The 26678-nt window shown below is 45.8% G+C and overlaps 1 protein-coding gene across 15 annotated transcripts in view; it reads left to right on the top strand.

Moving 5' to 3' along the window:
* The window catches only part of LOC110522842 (receptor-type tyrosine-protein phosphatase S), a 392578-nt gene that overhangs the window by 319467 nt on the left and 46433 nt on the right, over positions 1-26678 (top strand). For all 15 annotated transcript variants that reach the window (XM_090242145.1, XM_090241934.1, XM_090241807.1 and 12 more), the window contains 4 exons: positions 1904-1991; positions 6780-6992; positions 11001-11167; positions 12287-12402. In XM_090242145.1, the coding sequence (XP_090098271.1) occupies positions 1904-1991; positions 6780-6992; positions 11001-11167; positions 12287-12402 (584 nt within the window). The remainder of the gene's footprint in view (positions 1-1903; positions 1992-6779; positions 6993-11000; positions 11168-12286; positions 12403-26678) is intronic.

Below are 26678 nucleotides of genomic sequence, written 5' to 3'. Positions count from 1 at the left end.
CTCTCTCTTACTGTAGCTCTCTCTCTCTCTCACTGTAGCTGTCTCTCTCTCTCTCTTACTGTAGCTGACTTTCTCTCTCTCTTACTGTAGCGGTCTCTCTCTCTCTTACTGTAGCTGTCTCTCTTACTGTAGCTGTCTCTCTCTCCCTCTCTCTTACTGTAGCTGTCTCTCTCTCTCTTACTGTAGCTGTCTCTCTCTCTTACTGTAGCTGTCTCTCTCTCTCTCTCACTGTAGCTGTCTCTCTCTCTCTCTCTCTCACTGTAGCTGTCTCTCTCTCTCTCTCTCACTGTAGCTGTCTCTCTCTCTCTTTCTCTCTCTCTCTCTCTCTCTCTCTCTCTCCCTCTTACTGTAGTTCTCTCTCTCTCTCTTACTGTAGCTGTCTCTCTCTCTTACTGTAGCGGTCTCTTTCTCTCTCTCTCTCTCTCTCTCTCACTGTAGCTCTCTCTCTCTCTCTTACTGTAGCTGACTCTCTCTCTCTCTCTTACTGTAGCGGTCTCTCTCTCTCTTAGTGTAGCTGTCTCTCTCTCTCACTGTAGCTGTCTCTCTCTCTCTCTTACTGTAGCTGACTCTCTCTCTCTCTCTTACTGTAGCAGTCTCTCTCTCTCTCTCTTACTGTAGCTGTCTCTCTCTCTTACTGTAGCTCTCTCTCTCTCTCTCTTACTGTAGCTGTCTCTCTCTCTCTCACTGTAGCTGTCTCTCTCTCTTACTGTAGCCGTCTCTCTCTCTTACTGGAGCTGTCTCTCTCTCTCTCTCTCTCTCTCTTACTGTAGCTGTCTCTCTCTCTCTTACTGTAGCGGTCTCTCTCTCTCTTACTGTAGCTGTCTCTCTCTCTCTATCTCCTACTGTAGCTGTCTCTCTCTCTCTCTTACTGTAGATGTCTCTCTCTCACTGTAGATGTCTCTCTATATTACTGTAGCTCTCTCTCTCTCTCTCTCTCTCTCTCTCTCTGTCTCTCTCTCTCTCTCTCTCTTTTACTGTAGCTCTCTCTCTCTCTCTTACTGTTGCTGTCTCTCTCTCTCTCTCTCTCTCTCTCTCTCTCTCTCTCTCTCTCTCTCTCTCTCTCTCTCTCTCTCTCTCTCTCTCTCTCTCTCTCTCTCTCTCTCTCTCTCTCTCTCTCTCTCTCTCTCTCTCTCTCTCTCTCTCTCTCTCTCTCTCTCTTAGTCTAGCTGTCTTTCTCTCTCTCTTATTGTAGCTGTCTCTCTTTCTCTCTCTTACTTATGGGAAGGTTAGAAGTGACTGACTAAGCAATCTTGATGTCAGCTATATAAACATTGTGCATCATCTGTAAAGGCTAGATTCTCAGCCAAACAGTCAGTCAGTCAAGACTGTTGGGCTGACGGTTTCATTATTGCAATAATTAATCAATATTAAATAAATATGATAGTTTGAAGAAATGACCAAGACCAAGTCTCCCTCAGTACTGAATTTCCACAACGCTCTGTCTTACTGTAGTTGTCTCTCTGTGTCTCTCTTAAACTCCCACATTCTTCCACATTACGCCTTACTTTCTTGACCTCTCTCTTGCCAACCTTCTGTCCTTCTCTCTATTTTCTGCTCACACTCTGATGTTTCATTATTCATACGTTCTCTCACATTCTTTTTACTGTCACTTACCATCTCTCTCTCACACAGACACACACACACACACACACACACACACACACACACACACGCACACACTCACGTATGCACACACACACACACCTACACACCTACACACCTACACACACCTACACACACACACACACACACACCTACACACACACACACACACCTACACACACACACACACACACACACACTTTCAGGCTAAACCCAAGCTAGCCCATTAGTCCCTGTACTGTAAATTAATGTTATGGTTCTCTGAGGATGTTGATGGTAGTGATGTCTGTGTGTGTTGCAGGGACTTCTATGTGGTGGCGGTACCACTAAAGAAGGGTTTGGGGACTGCACGACATCTCAAGAACCCAGACGAAATGGACTTGGAAGAGGTAAGAACCAACTCCCATTTAAATGTGGCCCGCGATAGATTATAATCCAGTGCAGGAGCTGTACTTGTACATCAAGCTGCCTCGTGCTACAATGCATCTGAACACAAAGTTATTAGCATTAAGTGAATTGTTAGCTACAGATACCAAAGACCGCAAAACAACACATTGCTCGCCCACATGCATGTCTGTCCAAGTGTTCCTTATCCCACGGAGATGTTCATAGCAACGTCGGAGGGGTCCCATAGTTTTCCTCAAGCGTGTTCCCTCTTTCCCTCCATCCCTCCAAAATGACATGCATGCTCCCACCCTTCCTTCCTGCCTTGGTTGCTAAGTGTGACCTTGAGCTGTGATCACAGGCGAGCTATTACATTTTGAATTACCCACATTCCACCTCTTCAGAAAAGTTCTTCATATTCTGTTGTAAATGAATGGAGAAACCTGGTGCCAACAAGCAGCCTATTGACGGAGTGTATGGAGGGAATCGACCTGAGAAACCCCATCGAGGAAGTTTTCGGCTGACATGTAGATGTTTACACAAACTATCTCCATAGATTCGTTGGGTGGTTGAACGTTCTTCGTCTTCCCACACTGACTGATCAGATTGGAATGATAAATTGATGGATATAGACAGACAAGCGGACGGGCAGACAAATGTAGATACTGTTGATGGATACAGTGGGTCCACCATCTCTTCCCATTTTCAACATTGTTAAAGAACATGCGTTAAGATTCTCTGTCAACTTGGTCAAAAAGAGATGAACACATATCTAGAGAGACGGATAGACAGACACTCAGACAGACACTCAGACGGATAGACAGACTCTCGGACAGATAGACAGACTCTCGGACAGATAGACAGACACTCAGACAGACTCTCGGACGGATAGACAGACTCTCAGACACTCAGACAGACACTCAGACAGATAGACAGACTCTCGGACGGATAGACAGACTCTCGGACGGATAGACAGACACTCAGACGGATAGACAGACTCTTGGATGGATAGACAGACACTCAGACAGATAGACAGTCTCTCAGACGGATAGACAGACAGACATTTAGAAATTCAGACAGACAGACACTCAGACAGACAGACATTCAGACTGACAGACAGACATTCAGACAGACAGAGACTCAGACAGACAGACATTTAGAAATTCAGACAGACAGACATTCAGACAGACAGAAACTCAGACAGACAGACACTCAGACAGACAGATATTTCAATATTCAGACAGACAGACACTCAGACAGACAGACATTCAGACAGACACTCAGACAGACAGACATTCAGACATACATTCAGACAGACAGACACTCAGACAAACAGACACTCAGACAGAGACTCAGACAGACAGACAGACATTCAGACTGACAGACAGACATTCAGACAGACAGACACTCAGACAGACAGACAGACAGACAGACTGACATTCAGAAATTCAAACGGACAGCCACTCAGACAGACAGCCACTCAGACAAACAGACAGACAGGCACTCAGACAGACAGACATTAAGACAGACAGACACTCAGACAGACAGACAGACATTCAGACAGACAGACAATCAGACATTTAGAAATTGAGACAGACAGACACTCAGACAGACACACAGACAGACAGATATTCAGACTGACAACCAGACATTCAGACAGACACTCAGACAGACAGACAAATACTCAGACAGACAGACAGACATTCAGACAGACACTCAGACAGACAGCCACTCAGACAGACAGCCATTCAGACAGACAGACATACATTCAGACAGACAGACATACATTCAGACAGACAGACACTTTGACATTTAGAAATTCAGACAGATACTCAGACGGACAGCCACTCAGACACTCAGACAGACGCTCAGACAGACAGACACTCAGACAGACAGACACTCATTTAGAAATTCATACTGAAAGAAATTCAGACAAACAGACACTCAGACAGACATTCAGACGAACAGACACTCAGACTGACAGACATTCAGACAGACACTCAGACAAACAGACACTCAGACAGACACACAGACATTCAGACAGACAGACATTTAGACATTCAGACAGACATTTAGAAATTCAGACACTCAGACAGACAGACACTCAGACAAACAGACACTCAGACAGACAGACATTTAGACATTCAGACACTCAGACAGACAGACACTCAGACTGACAGACACTCAGACTGACAGACAGACACTCAGACAGACAGAGACTCAGACAGACAGACATTTAGAAATTCAGACAGACAGACATTCAGACAGACAGAAACTCAGACAGACATATATTTCGATATTCAGACAGACAGACACTCAGACAGACAGACATTTAGAAATTCAGACAGACAGACACTCAGACAGACAGACATTCAGACACTCAGACAGACACACTTAGACAAACAGACACTCAGACAGACACACAGACATTCAGACAGACATTCAGACAGACAGACATTCAGACAGACAGACACTCAGACAGACAAACACTTCGACATTCAGACAGACAGAAACTCAGACAGACATTTAGAAATTCAAACGGACAGACATTCAGACAGATAGACACTCAGACAAACAAACACTTCGACATTCAGACAGACAGAAACTCAGACAGACATTTAGAAATTCAAACGGACAGACATTCAGACAGATAGACACTCAGACAAACAGACACTCAGACAGACACTCAGACATTTAGAAATTCAAACAGACATTCAGACAGACATTCAGGCAGACAGACACTTAGACAGACAGACATTCAGACTGACAAACAGACAGATACTCAGACAGACAGACATTTAGAAATTCAGACATACAAACACTCAGACATACACTCAGACAGACAGACAGACATTCAGACATACAGACAGACATTCAGACAGACAGACAGACAGACAGACATTCAGACAGACAGACACTCAGACAGACAAACACTTCGACATTCAGACAGACAGAAACTCAGACAGACATTTAGAAATTCAAACGGACAGACATTCAGACAGATAGACACTCAGACAAACAGACACTCAGACAGACACTCAGACATTTAGAAATTCAAACAAACATTCAGACAGACATTCAGGCAGACAGACACTTAGACAGACAGACATTCAGACTGACAAACAGACAGATACTCAGACAGACAGACATTTAGAAATTCAGACATACAAACACTCAGACATACACTCAGACAGACAGACAGACATTCAGACATACAGACAGACATTCAGACAGACAGACAGACAGACAGACAGACAGACAGACAGACACTCAGACAGACACTCAGACAGACAGACAGACATTCAGACAGACAGACATTCAGACACAGACATTTAGACATTTAGACAGTCAGACTGACAGACATTCAGACAGACAGACACTCAGACAGACAGACACTCAGACAGACAGACACTCAGACAGACAGACATTGAGACAGACAGACAGACAGACACTCAGACAGACATTCAGACAGACAGACATTCAAACAGACATACATTCAGACAGACATTTAGACATTCAGACTGACAGACACTCAGACAGACAGACATTCAGACAGACATTCAGGCAGACAGACACTTAGACAGACAGACATTCAGACTGACAAACAGACAGATACTCAGACAGACAGACATTTAGAAATTCAGACATACATACACTCAGACAGACAGACAGACAGACAGACATTCAGACAGACAGACAGACAGACATTTAGACAGACAGACAGACAGACAGACAGACAGACAGACAGACACTCAGACAGACAGACAGACATTCAGACAGACAGACATTCAGACACAGACATTTAGACATTTAGACATTCAGACTGACAGACATTCAGACAGACAGACACTCAGACAGACAGACACTCAGACAGACAGACATTGAGACAGACAGACAGACAGACACTCAGACAGACATTCAGACAGACAGACATTCAAACAGACATACATTCAGACAGACATTTAGGCATTCAAACTGACAGAAAGACATTTAGACAGACATACATTCAGACATTTCAGACCAACAAACCAAGATAAAGCTACGCTAAGAACTCAGATCCTCTCACACCTCCTCACCCCTCTCTCTCCAGCCCTCCTTCATCACACCCCTCTCTCTCTCCATCCTTCCTTCTCACCCCTCTCTCATCCCTCCTTCACCTCACCCCTCTCTCTCTACGTCCCTCCTTCACCTCACCCCTCTCTCACCCCTCCTTCACCTCACCCCTCTCTCTCTACGTCCCTCCTTCACCTCACCCCTCTCTCTCCATCCCTCCTTCACCTCACCCCCCTCTCTCTCCTTCCCTCCTTCTCCTCACCCCTCTCTCATCCCTCCTTCACCTCACCCCTCTCTCTCTACGTCCCTCCTTCACCTCACCCCTCTCTCTCCATCCCTCCTTCATCACACCCCTCTCTCTCTCCATCCTTCCTTCTCACCCCTCTCTCATCCCTCCTTCACCTCACCCCTCTCTCTCTACGTCCCTCCTTCACCTCACCCCTCTCTCACCCCTCCTTCACCTCACCCCTCTCTCTCTACGTCCCTCCTTCACCTCACCCCTCTCTCTCCATCCCTCCTTCACCTCACCCCCCTCTCTCTCCTTCCCTCCTTCTCCTCACCCCTCTCTCATCCCTCCTTCACCTCACCCCTCTCTCTCTACGTCCCTCCTTCACCTCATCCCTCTCTCTCCATCCCTCCTTCACCTCACCCCCCTCTCTCTCCTTCCCTCCTTCACCTCTCCCCCCTCTCTCTCTCTACGTCCCTCCTTCACCTCACCCCTCTCTCCCTGTCTCCTTCAGCTGCTGAGGGACATCACCCCGAAGCGTCGCACCAGGCGTCAGCTGAGCCAGGCGGATGGCAAGAAGCCCTACATCACAGCCTGCTTCAAGCAGCTCCCCACCTCGTTCACCCTGGGCACAGAGCACCGCCACAGCAGCTGTGAGAGTAAACCTCTGGAGCCCGGGCAGGAATACGTCTTCTTCCTACTGGCTGAGCTCAACACCACCGCCGTGGTGAGTACCGGTGCCGAGAGGCGCACGCACGTGTGTGTGTACTCATACACATGCACATTCAGACACACCCTGACCACATTCAGACACACACTGAGCACATTCAGACACACTCTGAGCACATTCAGACACACCCTGACCACATTCAGACACACCCTGACCACATTCAGACACACCCTGTGCCCTGAGCACATTCAGACGATTGGTAAGCTGCCCTGATAGCTGACGCTTAAAGTTAGTGAGGGAGATATAAGTCTCCGACTTCAGTGATTTTTGCAATCCGTTCCAGTCATTGGCAACAGAGAACTGGAAAGAAAGGCGGCCAAAGGGGGTGTTGGCTTTGGGGATGATCAGTGAGATATACAGTCGTAGCCAAAAGTTTTGAGAATGACACAAAAATAAATGTTCACAGCGTTTGCTGCTTCAGTGTCTTTAGATATTTTTGTCAGATGTTACTATGGAAGTATAATTAAAGCACATCATACGTGTCAAAGGCTTTTATTTACAATTACATGAAGTTGATGCAAAGAGTCAATATTTGCAGTGTTGCCATTCTTTTTCAAGACCTCTGCAATCCGCCCTGGCATGCTGTCAATTAACTTCTGGGCCACATCCTGACTGATGGCAGCCCATTCTTGCATAATCAATGCTTGGAGTTTGTCAGAATTTGTGGGGTTTTGTTTGTCCATCCGCCTCTTGAGGATTGACCACAAGTTCTCAATGGGAAGGTATGGGGAGTTTTCTGGCCATGGACCCAAAATATCGATGTTATGTTCCCCGAGCCACTTAGTTATCACTTTTGTCTTATGGCAAGGTGCTCCATCATGCTGGAAAAGGCATTGTTCATCACCAAACAGTTCCTGGATGGTTGGGAGAAGTTGCTCTCAGAGGATGTGTTGGTACCATTCTTTATTCATGGCTATGTTCTTAGGCAAAATTGTGAGTGAGCCCACTCCCTTGGCTGAGAAGCAACCCCACACATGAATGGTCTCAGGATGCTTTACTGTTGGCATGACACAGGACTGATGGTAGCGCTCACCTTGTCTTTTCCGGACAAGCTTTTTTCCAAACAATCAGAAAGGGGATTCATCAGAGCAAATTACTTTACCCCAGTCCTCAGCAGTCCAATCCCTGTACCTTTTGCAGAATATCAGTCTGTCCCTGATGTTTTTCCTGGAGAGAAGTGGCTTCTTTGCTGCCCTTCTTGACACCAGGCCATCCTCCAAAAGACTTTGCCTCACTGTGCGTGCAGATGCACTCACACCTGCCTGCTGCCATTCCTGAACAAGCTCTGTACTGGTGGTGCCCCGAACCCGCAGCTGAATCAACTTTAGGACACGGTCCTGGCGCTTGCTGGACTTTCTTGGGCGCCCTGAAGCCGTCTTCACAACAATTGAACCGCTCTCCTTGAAGTTCTTGATGATCCGATAAATGGTTGATTTAGGTACAATCTTACTGGCAGTAATATGCTTGCCTGTGAAGCCCTTTTTGTGCAAAGCAATGATGACGGCACTTGTTTCCTTGTAGGTAACCATGGTTGACAGAGGAAGAACAATGATTCCAAGCACCACCCTACTTTTGAAGCTTAGAGTCTGTTATTCAAACTCTATCAGCATGACAGAGTGATCTCCAGCCTTGTCCTCATCAACACTCACGCCTGTGTTAACGAGAGAATCACTGACATGATGTCAGCTGGTCCTTTTGTGGCAGGGCTGAAATGCAGTGGAAATGTTTTGGGGGGATTCAGTTCATTTGCATTGCAAAGAGGGACTTTGCAATTAATTGCAATTCATCTGATCACTTTTCATAACATTCTGGAGTATATGCAAATTGCCATCATTCAAACTGAGGCAGCAGACTTTGTGAAAATGTATATTTGTGTCACGACTGTACATGCTGGAGCGCGGGCTGCGAGTGGGTGCTGCTATGGTGACCAGTGAGCTGAGATAAGGCGGAGCTTTACCTAGCAAAGACTTATAGATGACCTGGAACCAGTGGGTTTGGCAACGAATATGTAGCAAGGACCAGCCAACGAGAGCATTCAGGTCGCAGTGGTGGGTAGTATATGGGACTTTGGTGACAAAACAGATGGCACTGTGATAGACTGCATCCAATTTGCTGAGTAGAGTGTTGGAGGATGTTGTGTAAATGACATCGCCGAAGTCAAGGATCGGTAGGATGGTCAGTTTTACGAGGGTATGTTTGACAGCATGAGTGAAGGATGCTTTGTTGCGAAATAGGAAGCCGATTCTAGATTTAATTTTGGATTGGAGATGCTTAATATGAGTCTGGAAGGAGAGTTTACAGTCTAGCCAGACACCTGGGTATTTATAGTTGTCCACATATTCTAAGTCAGAGCTGTCCGGAGTAGTGATGCTAGTCGGGCGGGCAGGTGCAGGCAGCTATCGGTTGAAGAGCATGCATTTAGTTTTACTAGCATTTATTTCGGGATCGGCATCCCGTCAACGGGACAGTTGTAAATCATGCAGCGCATTGTGTCACCATTGCAGATTTTAGAGAAACAACAAATGTCGGTACATATATATATGTATATCTTATATCGGCTGAAAGCTTAAATTCTTGTTAATATAACTGCACTGTCCAATTTACAGTAGCTTTTACTGCGGAAAATGCCATGCTATTGTTTGAGGAGAGCTCCTAACAACAAAACACTTTTTTCACTGCGATAGGTTTGATAAATTCACCTCTGAAGGTGAAATGTGTACTTACATTCTGAAATCTTGCTCTGATTTATCATCCAAAGGGTCCCAGAGATAACATGAAGTGTCGTTTTGTTAGATAAAATAATTTTTCATATCCTACAAAGGTCCATATAGCATGCACGATCAATTTTGTTTTTCCACTCGTTCAAATATGCAAAGAATAGGGGGTGTGTGAAAATCTAACCCTAAACGTTGTTTCAGCCAGTCAAATCACGTTGGTATCTGGTATTCCTCAGAGATCCTGGAATGTAACGAGACTTCACTATATTATTAGCGGTGTGGTATATCCTATAGGATATATTTGTATATATATATAGCATATTTGGTCAGAGAGCGACAACTTCATGGCACGCCAATGACGCTGGCGGTCTTCACTTGAACGACTCTAACTTTGTCAAATAAGCACCTTTACGGGAGTACCCGGAACCTTGTATATGTCGTAAAATGTAGCTACTAACCTTGTATGACAGCATGCCTTTTCCTTTTGGACAAAAATTATAAGAATATTCAGTTATGAAAACTGGTTCTTTTGCAAATGTTGAACTTATAATATGGCTACTAATACTAGAAAAGCTCAATCATAATATGGCTACTAATACTAGAAAAGCTCAATCATAATATGACTACTAATACTAGAAAAGCTCAATCATAATATGACTACTAATAGTAGAAAAGCTCAATCAAAGTCCAGGTATACAGATTCGACAATATTCTTGCAGAAAAATGTAATATGAATGCAAATGTCTCTTTCATGATTTGACCAAATGTACCTGGGTGACTTCACACTAAATGTCATGTAGTTTGTTCATACTTCCAGTTATCCGTCTGAAACTTTGCATATACATTGCTGCCATCTTGTGGACACCGTCGGAATTATGGTTGGCTGGAACAGGGACCTTTCTGTTGCATTTCAAAGATGGTGGTAGAAAAAAATTAAGTTTAGTCTTTTCTTTTTTATTTTCGTCTACCAGATCTATTGTCTTATATTATCCTACATTCAATTCACATTTCCACAAACTTCAAAGTGTTTCATTTCAAATGGTACCAAGAATATTCATATCCTTGCTTCAGGGCCTGAGCTACAGGCAGTTAGATCTGGGAATGTCATTTAGGCAAAAAATTGAGAAGATTTAAGAGCAGTTGGAGGACACGGAAATAATGTTTTGTGGCATTGAAACTCGTTTGGAGGTTTGTTAACACAGTGTCCAAAGAAGGGCCAGATGTATACAGAATGGTGTCGTCTGCGTAGAGGTGACCCCTATGTATATCTCTCTCTCTCTCTGTGTAGAAAATGTTTGCGGCCAGCCCATACACGGACTTAGTGGTGACCCCAGAGCTGGAGGCTGATCCTCTGCCCATGGAGACAGGTGGGGACGGCCTCATCTGGGTGGTGGGGCCCGTCCTGGCCGTAGTCTTCATCATCTGCATCGTCATCGCCATCCTTCTCTACAAGAAGTGAGTTACGTCGTAGGGGATTCTGGGGGATGTAGGCTGAAGGGGATTGTGTAGTCTGTTCTGTATGTTGGAGGAGGAGGAGGGACTGGGGGGGATCGGAGACTTGGAGGAGTTAGTGAAAGAGCTAAAATCAGGGAAATATCAATGATGATATTTTAACTTGAATGAGAGATATCTAAAACCTTATTTTAACTTAAAAAATAAGTTAAATCTAAAGTATTTAAATCTAAAGCGTTTTGGGTCGGGAGCAAACGAACAGTTAAAGTGTATCTGCTTCTGTTTTAACAGTGTTGTAGGCAACACACTGTCTATCTGAGAGAGCACCAGTAGTATACAATAACTATGTGCTGGGTGACTGAAGTCACGTAGGATAGGCAGGCCAACGTGTGGAATAGGAGAAACAGGGCCGAGCTGACACTCAGTCAGTTATAGCTCTGCATGTTAGTGGTTAGGGAGAGCAACATCTCCCCTTAGGAAGTGTGTGTGTGTCTCTCTCTCTCTCTCTCTCTCTCTCTATGGTCTCTCTCTATGGTCTCTCTATTGTATCTCTCTCTCCATGGTCTCTCTCTCTCTCTCTATGGTGGCTAGTATTTCTACCTGCTCTTCAAGTTGACATCCCCCCCCTTTCCCCCGAGCTCACCAAGACTCACACACAGTCATACTCACAGACACACTCATACACACATGGACCGACCAGCTCCTCCAAATGCTGAGGAACTCTATCTAACTAGCGCTGCAAGGCGGTAGCCCCTGTGAATTTTTAAATGCTTTGATTTCTCTCCCCCCCCCCCCCCCCCCTCTCTCTCCTGCTTTCCCTCTCTCTCTCTCTCTCCTTGTATTGTGGTTTCCCCTCTTTATATATCGATTTGAAACTCCATTTCTTTCTCTGGGAAGCAGCAAACCTGACAGGTAAGGCTTAGCTGTACTTTATTGGTATGTGTGATTTTTAGGCTAGAAAATAACCTGTCTCAGCATAAAATGTATGTGTAATTAGTCTGGGGTGAAACAATGGGAGGGGAAAAGACTAGATACTGTATGCCTCTCGACGGGTTCGTTTACTTTTGACTTTTTTTGTGTGTGTTGACGTTGCACGTCTTTGTTTTCCTCCCCCCTCCAAAGCCGCAAACGAAAGGAGTCAGAGCCCAGAACAAAATGTCTGCTGAACAACGCAGATATCACCCCCCACCACCCCACAGACCCAGTGGAGATGAGACGCATTAACTTCCAGACCACAGGTACGGCCTGGAGACGTGTAACAACATTGTGGGGACCTATGATGGAACACACCCACATACACACAGAGACACGTTTAACAGCATTGTGGGGACCTATGATGGAACACACCCTCATACACACACAGACACGTTTAACAGCATTGTGGGGACCTATGATGGAACACACCCACATACACACAGAGACACGTTTAACAACATTGTGGGGACCTATGATGGAACACACCCTCATACACACACAGACACGTTTAACAGCATTGTGAGGACCTATGATGGAACACACCCTCATACACACACAGACACGTTTAACAGCATTGTGGGGACCTATGATGGAACACACGCTCATACACACACAGACACGTTTAACAGCATTGTGGGGACCTATGATGGAACACACGCTCATACACACACAGACACGTTTAACAGCATTGTGGGGACCTATGATGGAACACACGCTCATACACACACAGACACGTTTAACAGCATTGTGGGGACCTATGACGGAACACACCCATAAACAAACACACTCCACTTACCTCAACACAAGCCTAGATACACTTTTTTTAAAGGTGAACACTCACACACACATGGAATATAATTTATGCATAAACACTTTCATCAGCTTAAGGAGGTTCAATTAACCTGTGAACAAACTGTATTGCTCATGTAAAAATCATGGCGGATTTCAAGCTTAATGTGGTGTTTTTGACATATCCGGTTTCATGACGCCAGATATGAAAATCAAGTTCAGAATGCTGTAACTTCCTTTGTGTTTCTCCATCTACATCTACAAACCAGGCCTTCACAATAACCATAAGACCCTGTTTTTCTGGAAAATGTACAGACGTTCAAGTTTGATTTCTGTATTAGAACATCTTTCTCAAAACCCCGGTCCTGTACGTTTAGTCCACCGTCCTTCTCCTGACATCACTGTCCTCAAGTATTATGTTGTTCATCTTCTCCCGAGTGGCACAGCGGTTTAAGGCACTGCATCTCAGTGCAAGAGGCGTCACTACAAACACTTCTCGGTCTAAAGCCTTGGCTGACATTTCCCTGTCATCTCTGTCTACGCCCAGTATCTTTGTCACACACCCCCTATCCTTCTCTCTTCTCCTTACTCCCTATTCATGTTTTCCTCTCTCCCTCCCTCTCTCCTTGTCTATCAGTCGTCAATCTTCCGTCGCCAATCCCCAGTCCATCAAAAGGCTCACATTTCAAAGGACCTAATCTCCGGCGCTGCCTGGTGATCCCGTAGTTTGGTGCAGGCAGACTATACTTAGAACCCCCACCCACTTTGTACATTGGACAGAGCAAAATCTCACTGGGGTTCCCACACACCCACACACCCCTTGGCACAGACGTCAGTTCAATGTCTAGTTTTGATATACATTTGATTGAGTTGTCAAATAACGTGAATTCGACATGAAATCAACAGAAAAATGTCACCATGTCATTGGATTTAGGTTAACAGTGAAAAAATACTAAATACCTTTTTGCAAATCCAATCAGTTTTTCATAGATTTTTATTTGGGTTGAATTTATGTGGAAACAACGTTGATTTCAACCAGTTTTTGCCCAGTGGACAGACACACAACTTCCACTATCTGAACCCTTCTCCTTTATCACACGCTCTATTGTAGGGCTCATTCTCCCGGCACTGGCCCGGTAATGGCAGGGAAAATTAGCATTATGGCCCTTTCATGTTATTTGTCTCTTTTCCTTCCAGTACATTCCGTCGTCCTCCGCCTCTCTCCTCTCAGACTCCTCCACCGCTCCATTGATAAGAAAGAGAAACGTTGTTACAGCGTCTCTCTCTCTCTCTCTATCCCACACACATTCTACATGTTATTGTGTCCTCTTCTCCTTTCATCCATCATTTCATTAAATTAAATGTCATTATCTCTTCACTCCGAGAAGTTCATTTTAACTGACATTTTAGCAGGGCGGCAAACATTTGCGAACATCCCCATTAGCTAATGAGCGTACTCCAGTACACTTGAAGGGCCCTCCAGTACAACCCAATGGAGCATAATGTCCTAAAGCCCATGCCTGCACATTGACCCCAGCCTTGGGATAGCATGAAATCTGTTTTAGATTATAATTCAGATGCTGAACTAGGCTGTGTGTGTGTGTGTGTGTGTGTGTGTGTGTGTGTGTGTGTGTGTGTGTGTGTGTGTGTGTGTGTGTGTGTGTGTGTGTGTGTGTGTGTGTGTGTGTGTGTGTGTGTGTGTGTGTGTGTGTGTGTGTGTGTGTGTGCGTGCGCGTGTGGCTCTGGTCACATGATGACCGAGCTGGCGCCCTCTCGTCATTATCTTAAGGTTTGTGCTCCAGGTCCGTCTCCAGACTTGCCTGGCTAGTGAAGTACAACTTAGTGGATATCTGTCGTCTCCCCCTCCAAACCCACCCCACCACCCATCTATAGCTGTTAGCTCTCTCTCTATCTATCTCTCTTTGTCTCTCTCTTTTCCTCGCTGTCTTTATTTCTCTCTCTTGCTCTCTCTTTCTTTCTCCAAATCCAAATTCCAGAAGTCTGGGCTCTCGTTTTGCCAGTTCCTGGGGAATAACATTTTCTTCCTACCAAGCCCTCTGTAGGGAGGCGGACTCTCTCTACCAGGCCTGCAGGAGAATACCCTGCTATTCCTACCAGGCCTGCCGGAGAATACCCTGCTCTTCCTACCAGGCCTGCAGGAGAATACCCTGCTATTCCTACCAGGCCTGCAGGAGAATACCCTGCTCTTCCTACCAAGCCCTCTGTAGGGAGGCTGACTCTCTCTCTACCAGGCCTGCAGGAGAATACCCTGCTCTTCCTACCAGGCCCTCTGTAGGGAGGCTGACTCTCTCTCTACCAGGCCTGCAGGAGAATACCCTGCTCTTCCTACCAGGCCCTCTGTAGGGAGGCGGACTCTCTCTCTACCAGGCCTGCAGGAGAATACCCTGCTCTTCCTACCAATCCCTCTGTAGGGAGATGGACCGCCTCTACCAGGCCTGCAGGAGAATACCCTGCCTTGCTCACACACACAGCTTACATCCGGAACTGCCTCGTCCTCTTGTGTTTAACTATCTTTTCTTCCCACAAGTCCACAAAAGCAGGCTCTCACACACGTCTTCACCCCTCATCTGCTTCATCCCTCTCTCTGAACTCGTCTGCTGGCTCCCTGACCCCCTCTTCATCCCTCTCTCTGAACTCGTCTGCTGGCTCCCTGACCCCCTCTTCACCCCTCTCTCTGAACTCGTCTGCTGGCTCCCTGACCCCCTCTTCACCCCTCTCTCTGAACTCGTCTGCTGGCTCCCTGACCCCCTCTTCACCCCTCTCTCTGAACTCGTCTGCTGGCTCCCTGACCCCCTCTTCATCCCTCTCTCTGAACTCGTCTGCTGGCTCCCTGACCCCCTCTTCACCCCTCTCTCTGAACTCGTCTGCTGGCTCCCTGACCCCCTATTCACCCCTCTCTCTGAACTCGTCTGCTGGCTCCCTGACCCCCTCTTCATCCCTCTCTCTGAACTCGTCTGCTGGTTCCATGTGTTATGTCATGTGTTATGGCATGTGTTATATCATGCCATGTTTTGTGTGGACCCCATTAAGAGTAGCTTCTGCTTTCTCAACAGCTAATGGGGATCCCAATAAAATACCAAAATTACACAGAAGAAGCATGAACAGACGATTTACGGGATGTGTTATGTTATGTCTTGTGTTATATTTAAGCAATAAGGCCCGAGGGGGTGTGGTATATGGCCAATATACTCTGCGTTGTGTCGTGCCAAGAACAGCCCTTAGCCGTGGTATATTGGCAATATACCACAAACCCCCGAGATGCCTTGTTACTCTTATAAACTGGTTACCAACGTAATTAGAGCAGTATAAAGAAATGTATGACAAAACATGTGCTATACCACGGCTTTCAGCCAATCAGCATTCAGGGCTCGAACCACCCAGTTTATAATGTGTTAAATCATGTGTTATATCTTGTGTTTTAGCTGCTGGTCAAATATGACAGTTTTTCCATTTCCTGAAAACAAGATGTTGAAGATACAAGGTTTTCTTCCGACAGTGAACATTTTTACTTAAATTGTTGTTCTCCTTACTTATGGGGTTTGAGGGCTACAGTTAGCCACAATATTCAACGCTAAAAAGGAGTTAACGTACTCAGGTTTTCACCACCAAGTGCCCTTGCAGTGTACTGCATTGCAGCACTGGGCTACTGTGTCTTAGTGGCCCAGAGTTCTTGAATAGAATGCTTTTGTGGCCCAGAGTTCTTGAATAGAATGCTTTTGTGGCCCAGAGTTCTTGAATAGAATGCTTTTGTGGCCCAGAAACTGAATTCTCTCTCATTTCCTGTCTGGAGTAATGGGCAGCTGCAGTGCCATTCTTCAGTGACCTCACATTGACCAAACAGACAAGGTGTGAGGACGACTTCCACAGATGGCTCTCGTTCTGCCTGAGTAGAAAGACAGACACAGACCTAAGAGGGTGTAGCTGCGACACAGCCTTTACTGTCATGGATCTTCTCGACAGACTGTGAACCATCACAAGCGTTTCCCTTAACTCCAGCTCATCAGCCCAGACTATACAACTGTTGGTTGAAATATGTAGATGCTTTTACACAACTTCCACTAGCAATGCCTCTCTCACAGACGTCTGGACAAATGGGCTTTTCCATTTTACAAAAGAAATATAGCCATTTCCCTTCATTCCTTTCTTTCTGTCGCCCTCTTTTATGATGCCAACCTTCTTACCTTATGTAAGAGAAGGGAAATCAATTTCTGACTCACTCCTGGTTATGACTGCTGAGGCTAGGAGGCTTTATACAGGAGTTTCAATCGAGCAAGAGTGATGGACACCCGTGGCAAACAAACAACTCTCGCTGCCACTGCAACACTGATTGGAATTTGCCGGTGGGGGGGGGGGGGGGGGGGGGGGTTAGGGTGTACTGCTGAAAGTGTGTGGCCTACTTTCCTACTTTCCCCCTGCCAGACACTCAGGACCCCCCCTCCTCCCTGAGAAGGACCTCAGAGGAGGACCTCCATGTTGCCTGTACAAAAGAACACAAAGATCAGAGAGTAATAACATTGGTAAACATTTTGTGAATAAGTGATGGATTGAGATACTTTTGTCTCTCTCCCTGTATGTATTTCTTCTACTGTTTCCTTTTTAGGTTCAGTATTTTCATTGACTTGTTTTTGTTCATATTGTACGTTTGCTATCCTTCACAGATTCTGGTCTGAGCAGTCCTCTATGTGAAGCCGATTTTGACTATGAAAGTTAGTCCGCATTTAGCTCCTGTGTTTGTCCTCTCACATTATTTTAGATTTTCCTAGCACTTCCCCCATTTACAAAGTTTATTTCCCACATGTTGCAATTTTAGCACAAATTTCCTTTATTTTGTAGGCCAGCTGTTTTGACTTTGGTTGTATTTTCAGTTGTGATTTTCTCACAGAGCTGTTTGGCTGCGCATTAATCCACTATACGTAACCTCTGCTATCACTTCTGCTGATGTAGAGAAATTGGGTTTTTACAGGAGTTCTGTCTTCTCCTTCCTTCCTTCCTTCCTTCCTTCCTTCCTTCCTCCCCCCTTTCCTCCCTCCTTCCTTTCCTTCCTCCCTCCATCCCTCCCTCCACCATTGCTCTAATCTTAACTGACACAGTCTTTCTGCACTCTACTAGATAACGTGCAGAATTGATTAAAGACCCTGGCAAACAATGGTTCGACATTTGATCGTCTCTCGCGGAAAAGGAGCAACGAAGAAAAAAAGAGGAACACGTTTGTTTCCTCCAACTCTGACACACATTGTCTTTTATTTTTTTTACATTTAGAAACAGGCTCCCCAATTGGCCAGGGCTATCAAAAGGAAACAGGCTCCCCCTAGTGGCCAGGGCTATCAAAAGGAAAAAGGCTCCCCTTAGTGGCCAGGGCTATCAAAAGGAAACAGCCGCCCCCCCCTAGTGGCCAGGGCTATCAAAAGGAAACAGCCCCCCCCCCCCCCCTAGTGGCCAGGGCTATCAAAAGGAAACAGCGCCCCCCCCCCCCCCCCCCTAGTGGCCAGGGCTATCAAAAGAAAACAGGCTCCCCTTAGTGGCCAGGGCTATCAAAAGGAAACAGCCCCCCCCCCCCCCTAGTGGCCAGGGCTATCAAAAGAAAACAGGCTCCCCTTAGTGGCCAGGGCTATCAAAAGGAAACAGGCTCCCCCTAGTGGCCAGGGCTATCAAAAGGAAACAGGCTACCCCCAAGTGGCCAGGGATATCAAAAAGAAACAGACTCCCCCCGAGTGGCCAGGGGTATCAAAAGGAAACAGGCTCCCCCCGAGTGGCCAGGGCTATCAAAAGGAATCATTATTTCCCAGGCGCATCGACTGCGCCTCTGAGATTGGAAATGTGTAATTAGACGCTAGTTGTGTTTTTCAGAGCCAACTGATCTCAGCTGTTGATTGCTGGGGGAAAACAGACGACTTCCATATTGGAGGATGGTTGGGGGGGTAGAGTTGAGAAAGAGGGAGGGGGGGGGACAACAACTTGTCCTTGAGAGAATTTGCATGCAATTGGATCGAGTCAATACACACAGTGTAGACTGCTGCAGCTGCGTATAAAGAAGAAAATGGATAAGAAAACAAATTGGATGCGATCAAGTCGTTTGTCTTTGGCCCAAGAACAATACTGATTGTGTGAGTTAAGCGTTAAGCAAAGGAAGGATGGAAAATGACATTGCTTTGCAAACCACAGGGACAGAAAGAGATTCACAAATTGACGTGCTTAGCCATGCCGTAGAAAACATGCGTGCTTAGCCATGCCATAGAAAACAGACGTGCTTAGCCATGCCATAGAAAACAGACGTGCTTAGCCATGCCATAGAAAACAGACGTGCTTAGCCATGCCATAGAAAACAGACGTGCTTAGCCATGCTATAGAAAACAGACGTGCTTAGCCATGCCATAGAAAACAGACGTGCTTAGCCATGCCATAGAAAACAGACGTGCTTAGCCATGCCATAGAAAACAGAGGTGCTTAGCCATGCCATAGAAAACAGACGTGCTTAGCCATGCCATAGAAAACAGAGGTGCTTAGCCATGCCATAGAAAACAGACGTGCTTAGCCATGCCATAGAAAACAGACGTGCTTAGCCATGCTATAGAAAACAGACGTGCTTAGCCATGCTATAGAAAACAGACGTGCTTAGCCATGCCATAGAAAACAGACGTGCTTAGCCATGCCATAGAAAACAGACGTGCTTAGCCATGCTATAGAAAACAGACGTGCTTAGCCATGCCATAGAAACAGACGTGCTTAGCCATGCCATAGAAAACAGACGTGCTTAGCCATGCCATAGAAAACAGACGTGCTTAGCCATGCCATAGAAACAGACGTGCTTAGCCATGCTATAGAAAACAGACGTGCTTAGCCATGCCATAGAAACAGACGTGCTTAGCCATGCTATAGAAAACAGACGTGCTTAGCCATGCCATAGAAAACAGACGTGCTTAGCGATAAATAGAAAACAGACGTGCTTAGCCATGCCATAGAAAACAGACGTGCTTAGCCATGCCATAGAAACAGACGTGCTTAGCCATGCTATAGAAAACAGACGTGCTTAGCCATGCCATAGAAACAGACGTGCTTAGCCATGCTATAGAAAACAGACGTGCTTAGCCATGCCATAGAAAACAGAGGTGCTTAGCCATGCCATAGAAAACAGACGTGCTTAGCCATGCCATAGAAAACAGAGGTGCTTAGCCATGCCATAGAAAACAGACGTGCTTAGCCATGCTATAGAAAACAGACGTGCTTAGCCATGCTATGGAAAACAGACGTGCTTAGCCATGCCATAGAAAACAGACGTGCTTAGCCATGCTATAGAAAACAGACGTGCTTAGCCATGCTATAGAAAACAGACGTGCTTAGCCATGCTATAGAAAACAGACGTGCTTAGCCATGCCATAGAAAACAGAGGTGCTTAGCCATGCCATAGAAAACAGACGTGCTTAGCCATGCCATAGAAAACCGACGTGCTTAGCCATGCCATAGAAAACAGACGTGCTTAGCCATGCCATAGAAAACAGACGTGCTTAGCGATAAATAGAAAACCGACGTGCTTAGCCATGCCATAGAAAACAGACGTGCTTAGCCATGCCATAGAAAACAGACGTGCTTAGCCATGCCATAGAAAACAGACGTGCTTAGCCATGCCATAGAAAACAGACGTGCTTAGCGATAAATAGAAAACAGACGTGCTTAGCGATAAATAGAAAACAGACGTGCTTAGCCATGCTATAGAAAACAGACGTGCTTAGCGATAAATAGAAAACAGACGTGCTTAGCGATAAATAGAAAACAGACGTGCTTAGCCATGCCATAGAAAACAGACGTGCTTAGCGATAAATAGAAAACCGACGTGCTTAGCCATGCCATAGAAAACAGACGTGCTTAGCCATGCCATAGAAAACAGACGTGCTTAGCCATGCCATAGAAAACAGACGTGCTTAGCCATGCCATAGAAAACAGACGTGCTTAGCGATAAATAGAAAACAGACGTGCTTAGCGATAAATAGAAAACAGACGTGCTTAGCCATGCTATAGAAAACAGACGTGCTTAGCGATAAATAGAAAACAGACGTGCTTAGCGATAAATAGAAAACAGACGTGCTTAGCCATGCCATAGAAAACAGACGTGCTTAGCGATAAATAGAAAACCGACGTGCTTAGCCATGCTATAGAAAACAGACGTGCTTAGCCATGCTATAGAAAACAGAGGTGCTTAGCCATGCTATAGAAAACAGACGTGCTTAGCGATAAATAGAAAACCGACGTGCTTAGCGATAAATAGAAAACAGACGTGCTTAGCCATAGAAAAAGGAAGAAAACAATATTTATTTATTTATTTCACCTTTATTTAACCAGGTAGGCTAGTTGAGAACATTTGCAACTGCGACCTGGCCAAGATAAAGCGTAGCAATTCGACACATACAACAACACAGAGTTACACATGGAATAAACAAAACATACAGTCAATAATACAGTAGAACAAAATAAAACAAAAAGTCTAAATACAGTGAGTGCAAATGAGGTAAGTTAAGGAAATAAATAGGCCATGGTGTCGAAGTAATTACAATATAGCAATTAAACACTGGAATGGTAGATCGGCAGAAGATGAATGTGCAGGTAGAGATACTGGGGTGCAAAATAAATAAATAACAGTATGGGGATAAGGTAGTTGGATGGGCTATTTACAGATAGGCTAAGTACAGGTGCAGTGATCTGTAAACTGCTCCGACAGCTGGTGCTTAAAGCTAGTGAGGGAGATGTGAGTCTCCAGCTTCAGAGATTTTTGCAATTCGTTCCAGTCATGGGCAGCAGAGAACTGGAAGGAAAGACAACCAAAGGAAGGATTAGCTTTCGGGCTGACCAGTGAGATATACCTGCTGGAGCGTGTGCTGCGAGTGGGTGCTGCTATGGTGACCAGTGAGCTGAGATAAGGTGGGGCTTTACCTAGCAGAGACTTGTAGATAACCTGTAGCCAGTGGGTTTGGCGACGAGTATGAAGCGAGGGCCAACCAACGAGAGAGTACAGGTCGCAATGGTGGGTAGTGTATGGGGCTTTGGTGACAAAACGGATGGCACTGTGATAGACTGCATCCAGTTTTTTGAGTAGAGTGTTGGGGGCTATTTTATAGATGACGTCACCGAAGTCGAGGATCGATAGGATGGTCAGTTTTACGAGGGTATGTTTGGCAGCATGAGTGAAGGATGCTTTGTTGCGATATAGGAAGCCGATTCTAGATTTAATTTTGGATTGGAGATGCTTAATGTGAGTCTGGAAGGAGAGTTTACAGTCTAACCAGACACCCAGGTACAGTATGTGGAGTTGTCCACGTATTCTAAGTCAGAGTAGTGATGCTGGACGGGTGAGCAGGTGCGCGCAGCGATCGATTGATAAGCATGCATTTAGTTTTACTTGCGTTTAAGAGCAGTTGGAGGTCAGGGAAGGAGGATTTTATGGCATTGAAGCTCGTCTGGAGGTTAGTTAACACAGTGTCCAAGGAGGGGCCAGAAGTATACAGAATGGTGTCGTCTGCGTAGAGGTGGATCAGAGAATCACCAGCAGCAAGAGCAACATCATTGATGTATACAGAAAAGAGAGTCGGCCCGAGAATTGAACCCTGTGGCACATCCATACAGACCGTCAGAGGTCCAGACAACAGGCCCTCCGATTTGACACACTGAACTATCAGAGAAGTAGTTGGTAAACCAGGCGAGGCAATCCTTTGAGAAACCAAGGCTGTCGAGTCTGCCAATAAGAATGTTGTGATTGACAGAGTCGAAAGCCTTGGCCAGGTCAATGAATACGGCTGCATAGTAATGTCTCTTATCGATGGCGGTTATGATATCGTTTAGGACCTTGAACGTGGCTGAGGTGCACCCATGACCAGCTCTGAAACCAGATTGCATAGCGGAGAAGGTACGGGCCCTGGACAGAAGTAATGTACTATACAGTGAATTGGGTGCCATTTCAGACACAGCCCCACTCTTTGTGTTGATACAGAGAATGTTTTGTCAAGATGAAAACAGACTACAAATGCCTTTTCTTGGAGCTTCCAGTAGGGTAAAGTTAATTTCCAAACTCACAACTGCCTCCATATTAACCAACTCTGAGCACTGTGGGGTGTATTCATAAAACCCTTAGCACCAGTTTAGATTTTCTGCTTTTTTAAACAGGCTAATAGCCCAAATGAATGGCAGTAAACTTATACTAGACTGCTATTATTTACTATTCCATGCTTTAGTTAAAGTAATGAAGCCGGTATCAATCCAATGCCTATAAGTTTTAATAAACACTGTTATTTCTGATTTAACAAATGCCAGTTGGCTACTGTAGGTTACCTTTTGGGCTCCTGAGTGGTGCAGCGGTCTAAGGCACTGCATCTCAGTGCAAGATGCGTCACTTCAGTCCCAGGTTCAAATCCAGGCTGTATCACACCCGGCTCTGATTGGGAGTCCCATAGGGCGGTGCACAATTGGCCCAGCGTCGTCCGGGTTTGGCCGGTGTAGGCCTTCATTGTAAAGAATATTTTTTTCTTAACTAGTGAAATAAAGGTTAAATAAAAAACAATATATCCCATGTTACAGTTCCTTTCTCCAAACCAAGCAGTTAAACTGCAGGTGCTATACTTTTTTTTATTTTATTGAACCTTTATTTAACTTATATGATATCTAAGACAGTACTTTTGGCTGTAGATAGGTATGCAGGTGGGCTACTAAGTGTTTGAGTACACACTCTCTGCAACTAAAACACTGAGCGCACACTTCTTTTGGTCTCTCTAACAAGGTGCTATAGTTTTTTTTTTCTTTAAGGAGAAAAGAAGCAGAGGTAGCGTCCTCATTTGCATACCCATCTGTTATTTTCACTTATAGCTGGTGTTACCTTTTCCGTTATAGCTGGTGGGAAAACTAATTGACAGTCTTAAGGTCATTTGCGGTGCAGAATTCTTCCCTTTTTTTAACCCGCGATCGGTCTTTATAAATGCACAATCCGACGATGATTAATAACAACATGTTTCCAGGCGATGCCAGAGGAGAGCAGCGTGCAAAGTTATTTCAGTCAAAAAACTGATGTGTGAGCAAACAAATTAAAGAGCTTGTCAAAATGCATCTATACCACGGGGGCTTGCTAATACTGTTCTCCCCATGCAAGGCTTTGTCTATTGAATAAACTTAAAGCCAGACTCAGTAAGTCTCATTTACATATTTAGTATTCATGAAATATCAAACTGTCTTGGTGACAAAACAAAACCAGTCAAGACATAATGTAAACAAATCCAGGCCAGACATAATGTAAACAAATCCAGGCCAGACATAATGTAAACAAAACCAGGCCAGACATAATGTAAACAAATCCAGGCCAGACATAATGTAAACAAATCCAGGCCAGACATAATGTAAACAAATCCAGGCCAGACAAAATGTAAACAAACCCAGGCCAGATATAATGTCAACAAACCCAGGCAAGACATAATGTAAACAAATCCAGGCCAGACATAATGTAAACAAACCCAGGCCAGACGTCATAACCTGCTTTATCTGAGATTTCTCAAGAGGCTGCTGGGCCAGCCACCCTTCCATCAGTCAGTATCACACAGCTTGTGTTCTCGTTTGCTTGTAGCCTACAAGCATGTAAGGTACTCTACTGTATTGTAACATGTTCATTTACAAGTGGAGTCAGCTATGAACGTTACAGCAGTTTACATTATTACTTAAAGCCAGACAGACTCAGTAAGTCATGTCATCTGCATTTAATCATTCTAGCAGTTAATTGCTTTAGGCCAGTAACCGAAAGGTCACTGGTTCGAATCCCCGAGCCGACTAGGTGAAATATCTGTCTATGCCCTTGAGCAAGGCACTTAAACCTAATTGCTACTGTAAGTTGCTCTGGATAAGAGCGTCTGCACAATGACTAAAATGTAAATGTTGGCCGCCTACTGCGGTGCAACGGTGGCGCCGTTATCAAAGGTAAGGAGGATACCTCGTCAGTTGTACAACTGAATGCCTTCAACTGAAATATGTAATCTGCATTTAACCCAACCCTTCTGAATCAGAGGTGCAGGGATATTGCCTTAATCGACATCCACGTCTTCGGCGCCCTTGCTCAGGGGCAGAAAGACATATAGACACATAAACTACTAGCCGACTAGCAACTCCAGCAAAGTTTGCAACTAACATGCTGACCAGTGCGCATGTTGATTTTTTTCCACCCACACCAGATGCAATCAAATCAAATGTTGTTTGTGTTATGTGCCTCCTAAGAGGAGGGAGGTGCAGGAGTCAGGAGCAGGAGAGCAAGGAAGTCCCAGTAGCAAAATTGTTTATTAGAAGTCCCAAACTACAAAACAACAAGTGGAGGAACACGCCCAAACGAAGTCGCCACACACAGGGAATAAACGCAACACAAGGAGGAGAATCCTCTACTCTCTTAAACAGTCCAAAACGGTACAACCACCGTGAGAAAAAAAAACCTTGTGGCGCAAACACGCATCTCTAACAGTAAAAACAGCAAATAATCCCGCACAAAGAATAGCAGGCAGCGGAGGTTAATAAACCCACCGAATTAAACTAATAGGACACAGGTGTAAAGAAAAACCAGACAGACACAAACGAAAAGGGAAAATTAATCGGTGGCAGCTAGTAGGCCGGCGACGACGACCGCCGAGCACCGGCCGAATAGGGAGAGTCGTGACAGTGCCCACCCGATGCGTGGCTCCCGCAGTACACCGACGCCGGCCTCGAGGACGACCCAGAGGACGAGGCACAGGGCGATCTGGATGGAGGCGGGTGAAACTCACTCAGCAGAGATGGATCCAAGACGTCCTCCACCGGCACCCAGCATCTCTCCTCCGGACTGTACCCCTCCCAAACCACGAGGTACGGCAGGCCCCTCACCCACGCCTGGAATCCAGTATGGATCGCACTGTGTACGCCGGAGCCCTCTCGATGTCCAGGGGGGGAAGCGGAGGGACCTCCCGTACCTCAGCTTCTTGAAGCGGACTAGCTACCACCGGCCTGAGGAGAGACAAATTAAACGAGGGGTTAATACGGTAATAAGGGAGAGCTATAACCTATAACACACATCGTTTATTCTCCTCGGGACTTTAAATGGCCCCACAAATCGCGGACCCAGCTTCCGGCAAGGCAGGCGGAGGGGCAGGTTTCGGGTCGAGAGCCAGACCCGGTCCCCCGGTGCGAACACCGGGGCCTCACTGCGGTGGGGGTCAGCGCTGGCTTTCTGGGCGTCCTCCCAGGTCTCCCTCGAGCGCTTCACCCATTCCTCCACCATCGGAGCCTCGGTCTGGCTCTGATGCCATGGTACCAGGACTGGCTGATACCCCAACACGCACTGAAAGGGCGAAATGTTAGTTGAGGAGTGGCGGAGTGAGTTCCGGGCCATCTCTGCCCATGGAACATACCTCGCCCACTCCCCTGGCCGGTCCTTGCAATACAACCGCAGAAACCTACCCACATCCTGGTTTACTCTCTCCACCTGCCCATTACTCTCGGGGTGAAAACCCAAGGTAAGGCTGACCGAGACCCCCAGACGTTCCATGGGGATCCCGATCAGAAACTATGTCCTCAGGCACCCCGTAGTGCCAGAAGACGTGAGTAAACAGGGCCTCCGCAGTCTGTAGGGCCGTAGGGAGACCGGGCAAAGGGAGGAGACGACAGGACTTAGAAATCTGATCCACAATGACCAGGATCGTGGTGTTGCCCTGGGATGGAGGAAGATCGGTCAGGAAGTCCTCCGACA

This window comes from Oncorhynchus mykiss, chromosome 1 (genome assembly GCF_057628025.1).
Source record: "Oncorhynchus mykiss isolate SJ-2025 chromosome 1, ASM5762802v1, whole genome shotgun sequence".
Taxonomy (NCBI): Eukaryota; Metazoa; Chordata; class Actinopteri; order Salmoniformes; family Salmonidae; genus Oncorhynchus; species Oncorhynchus mykiss.
The sequence above is the reverse complement of the archived record's forward strand: the minus strand, read 5'-3'. Positions and strand labels throughout refer to the sequence as shown.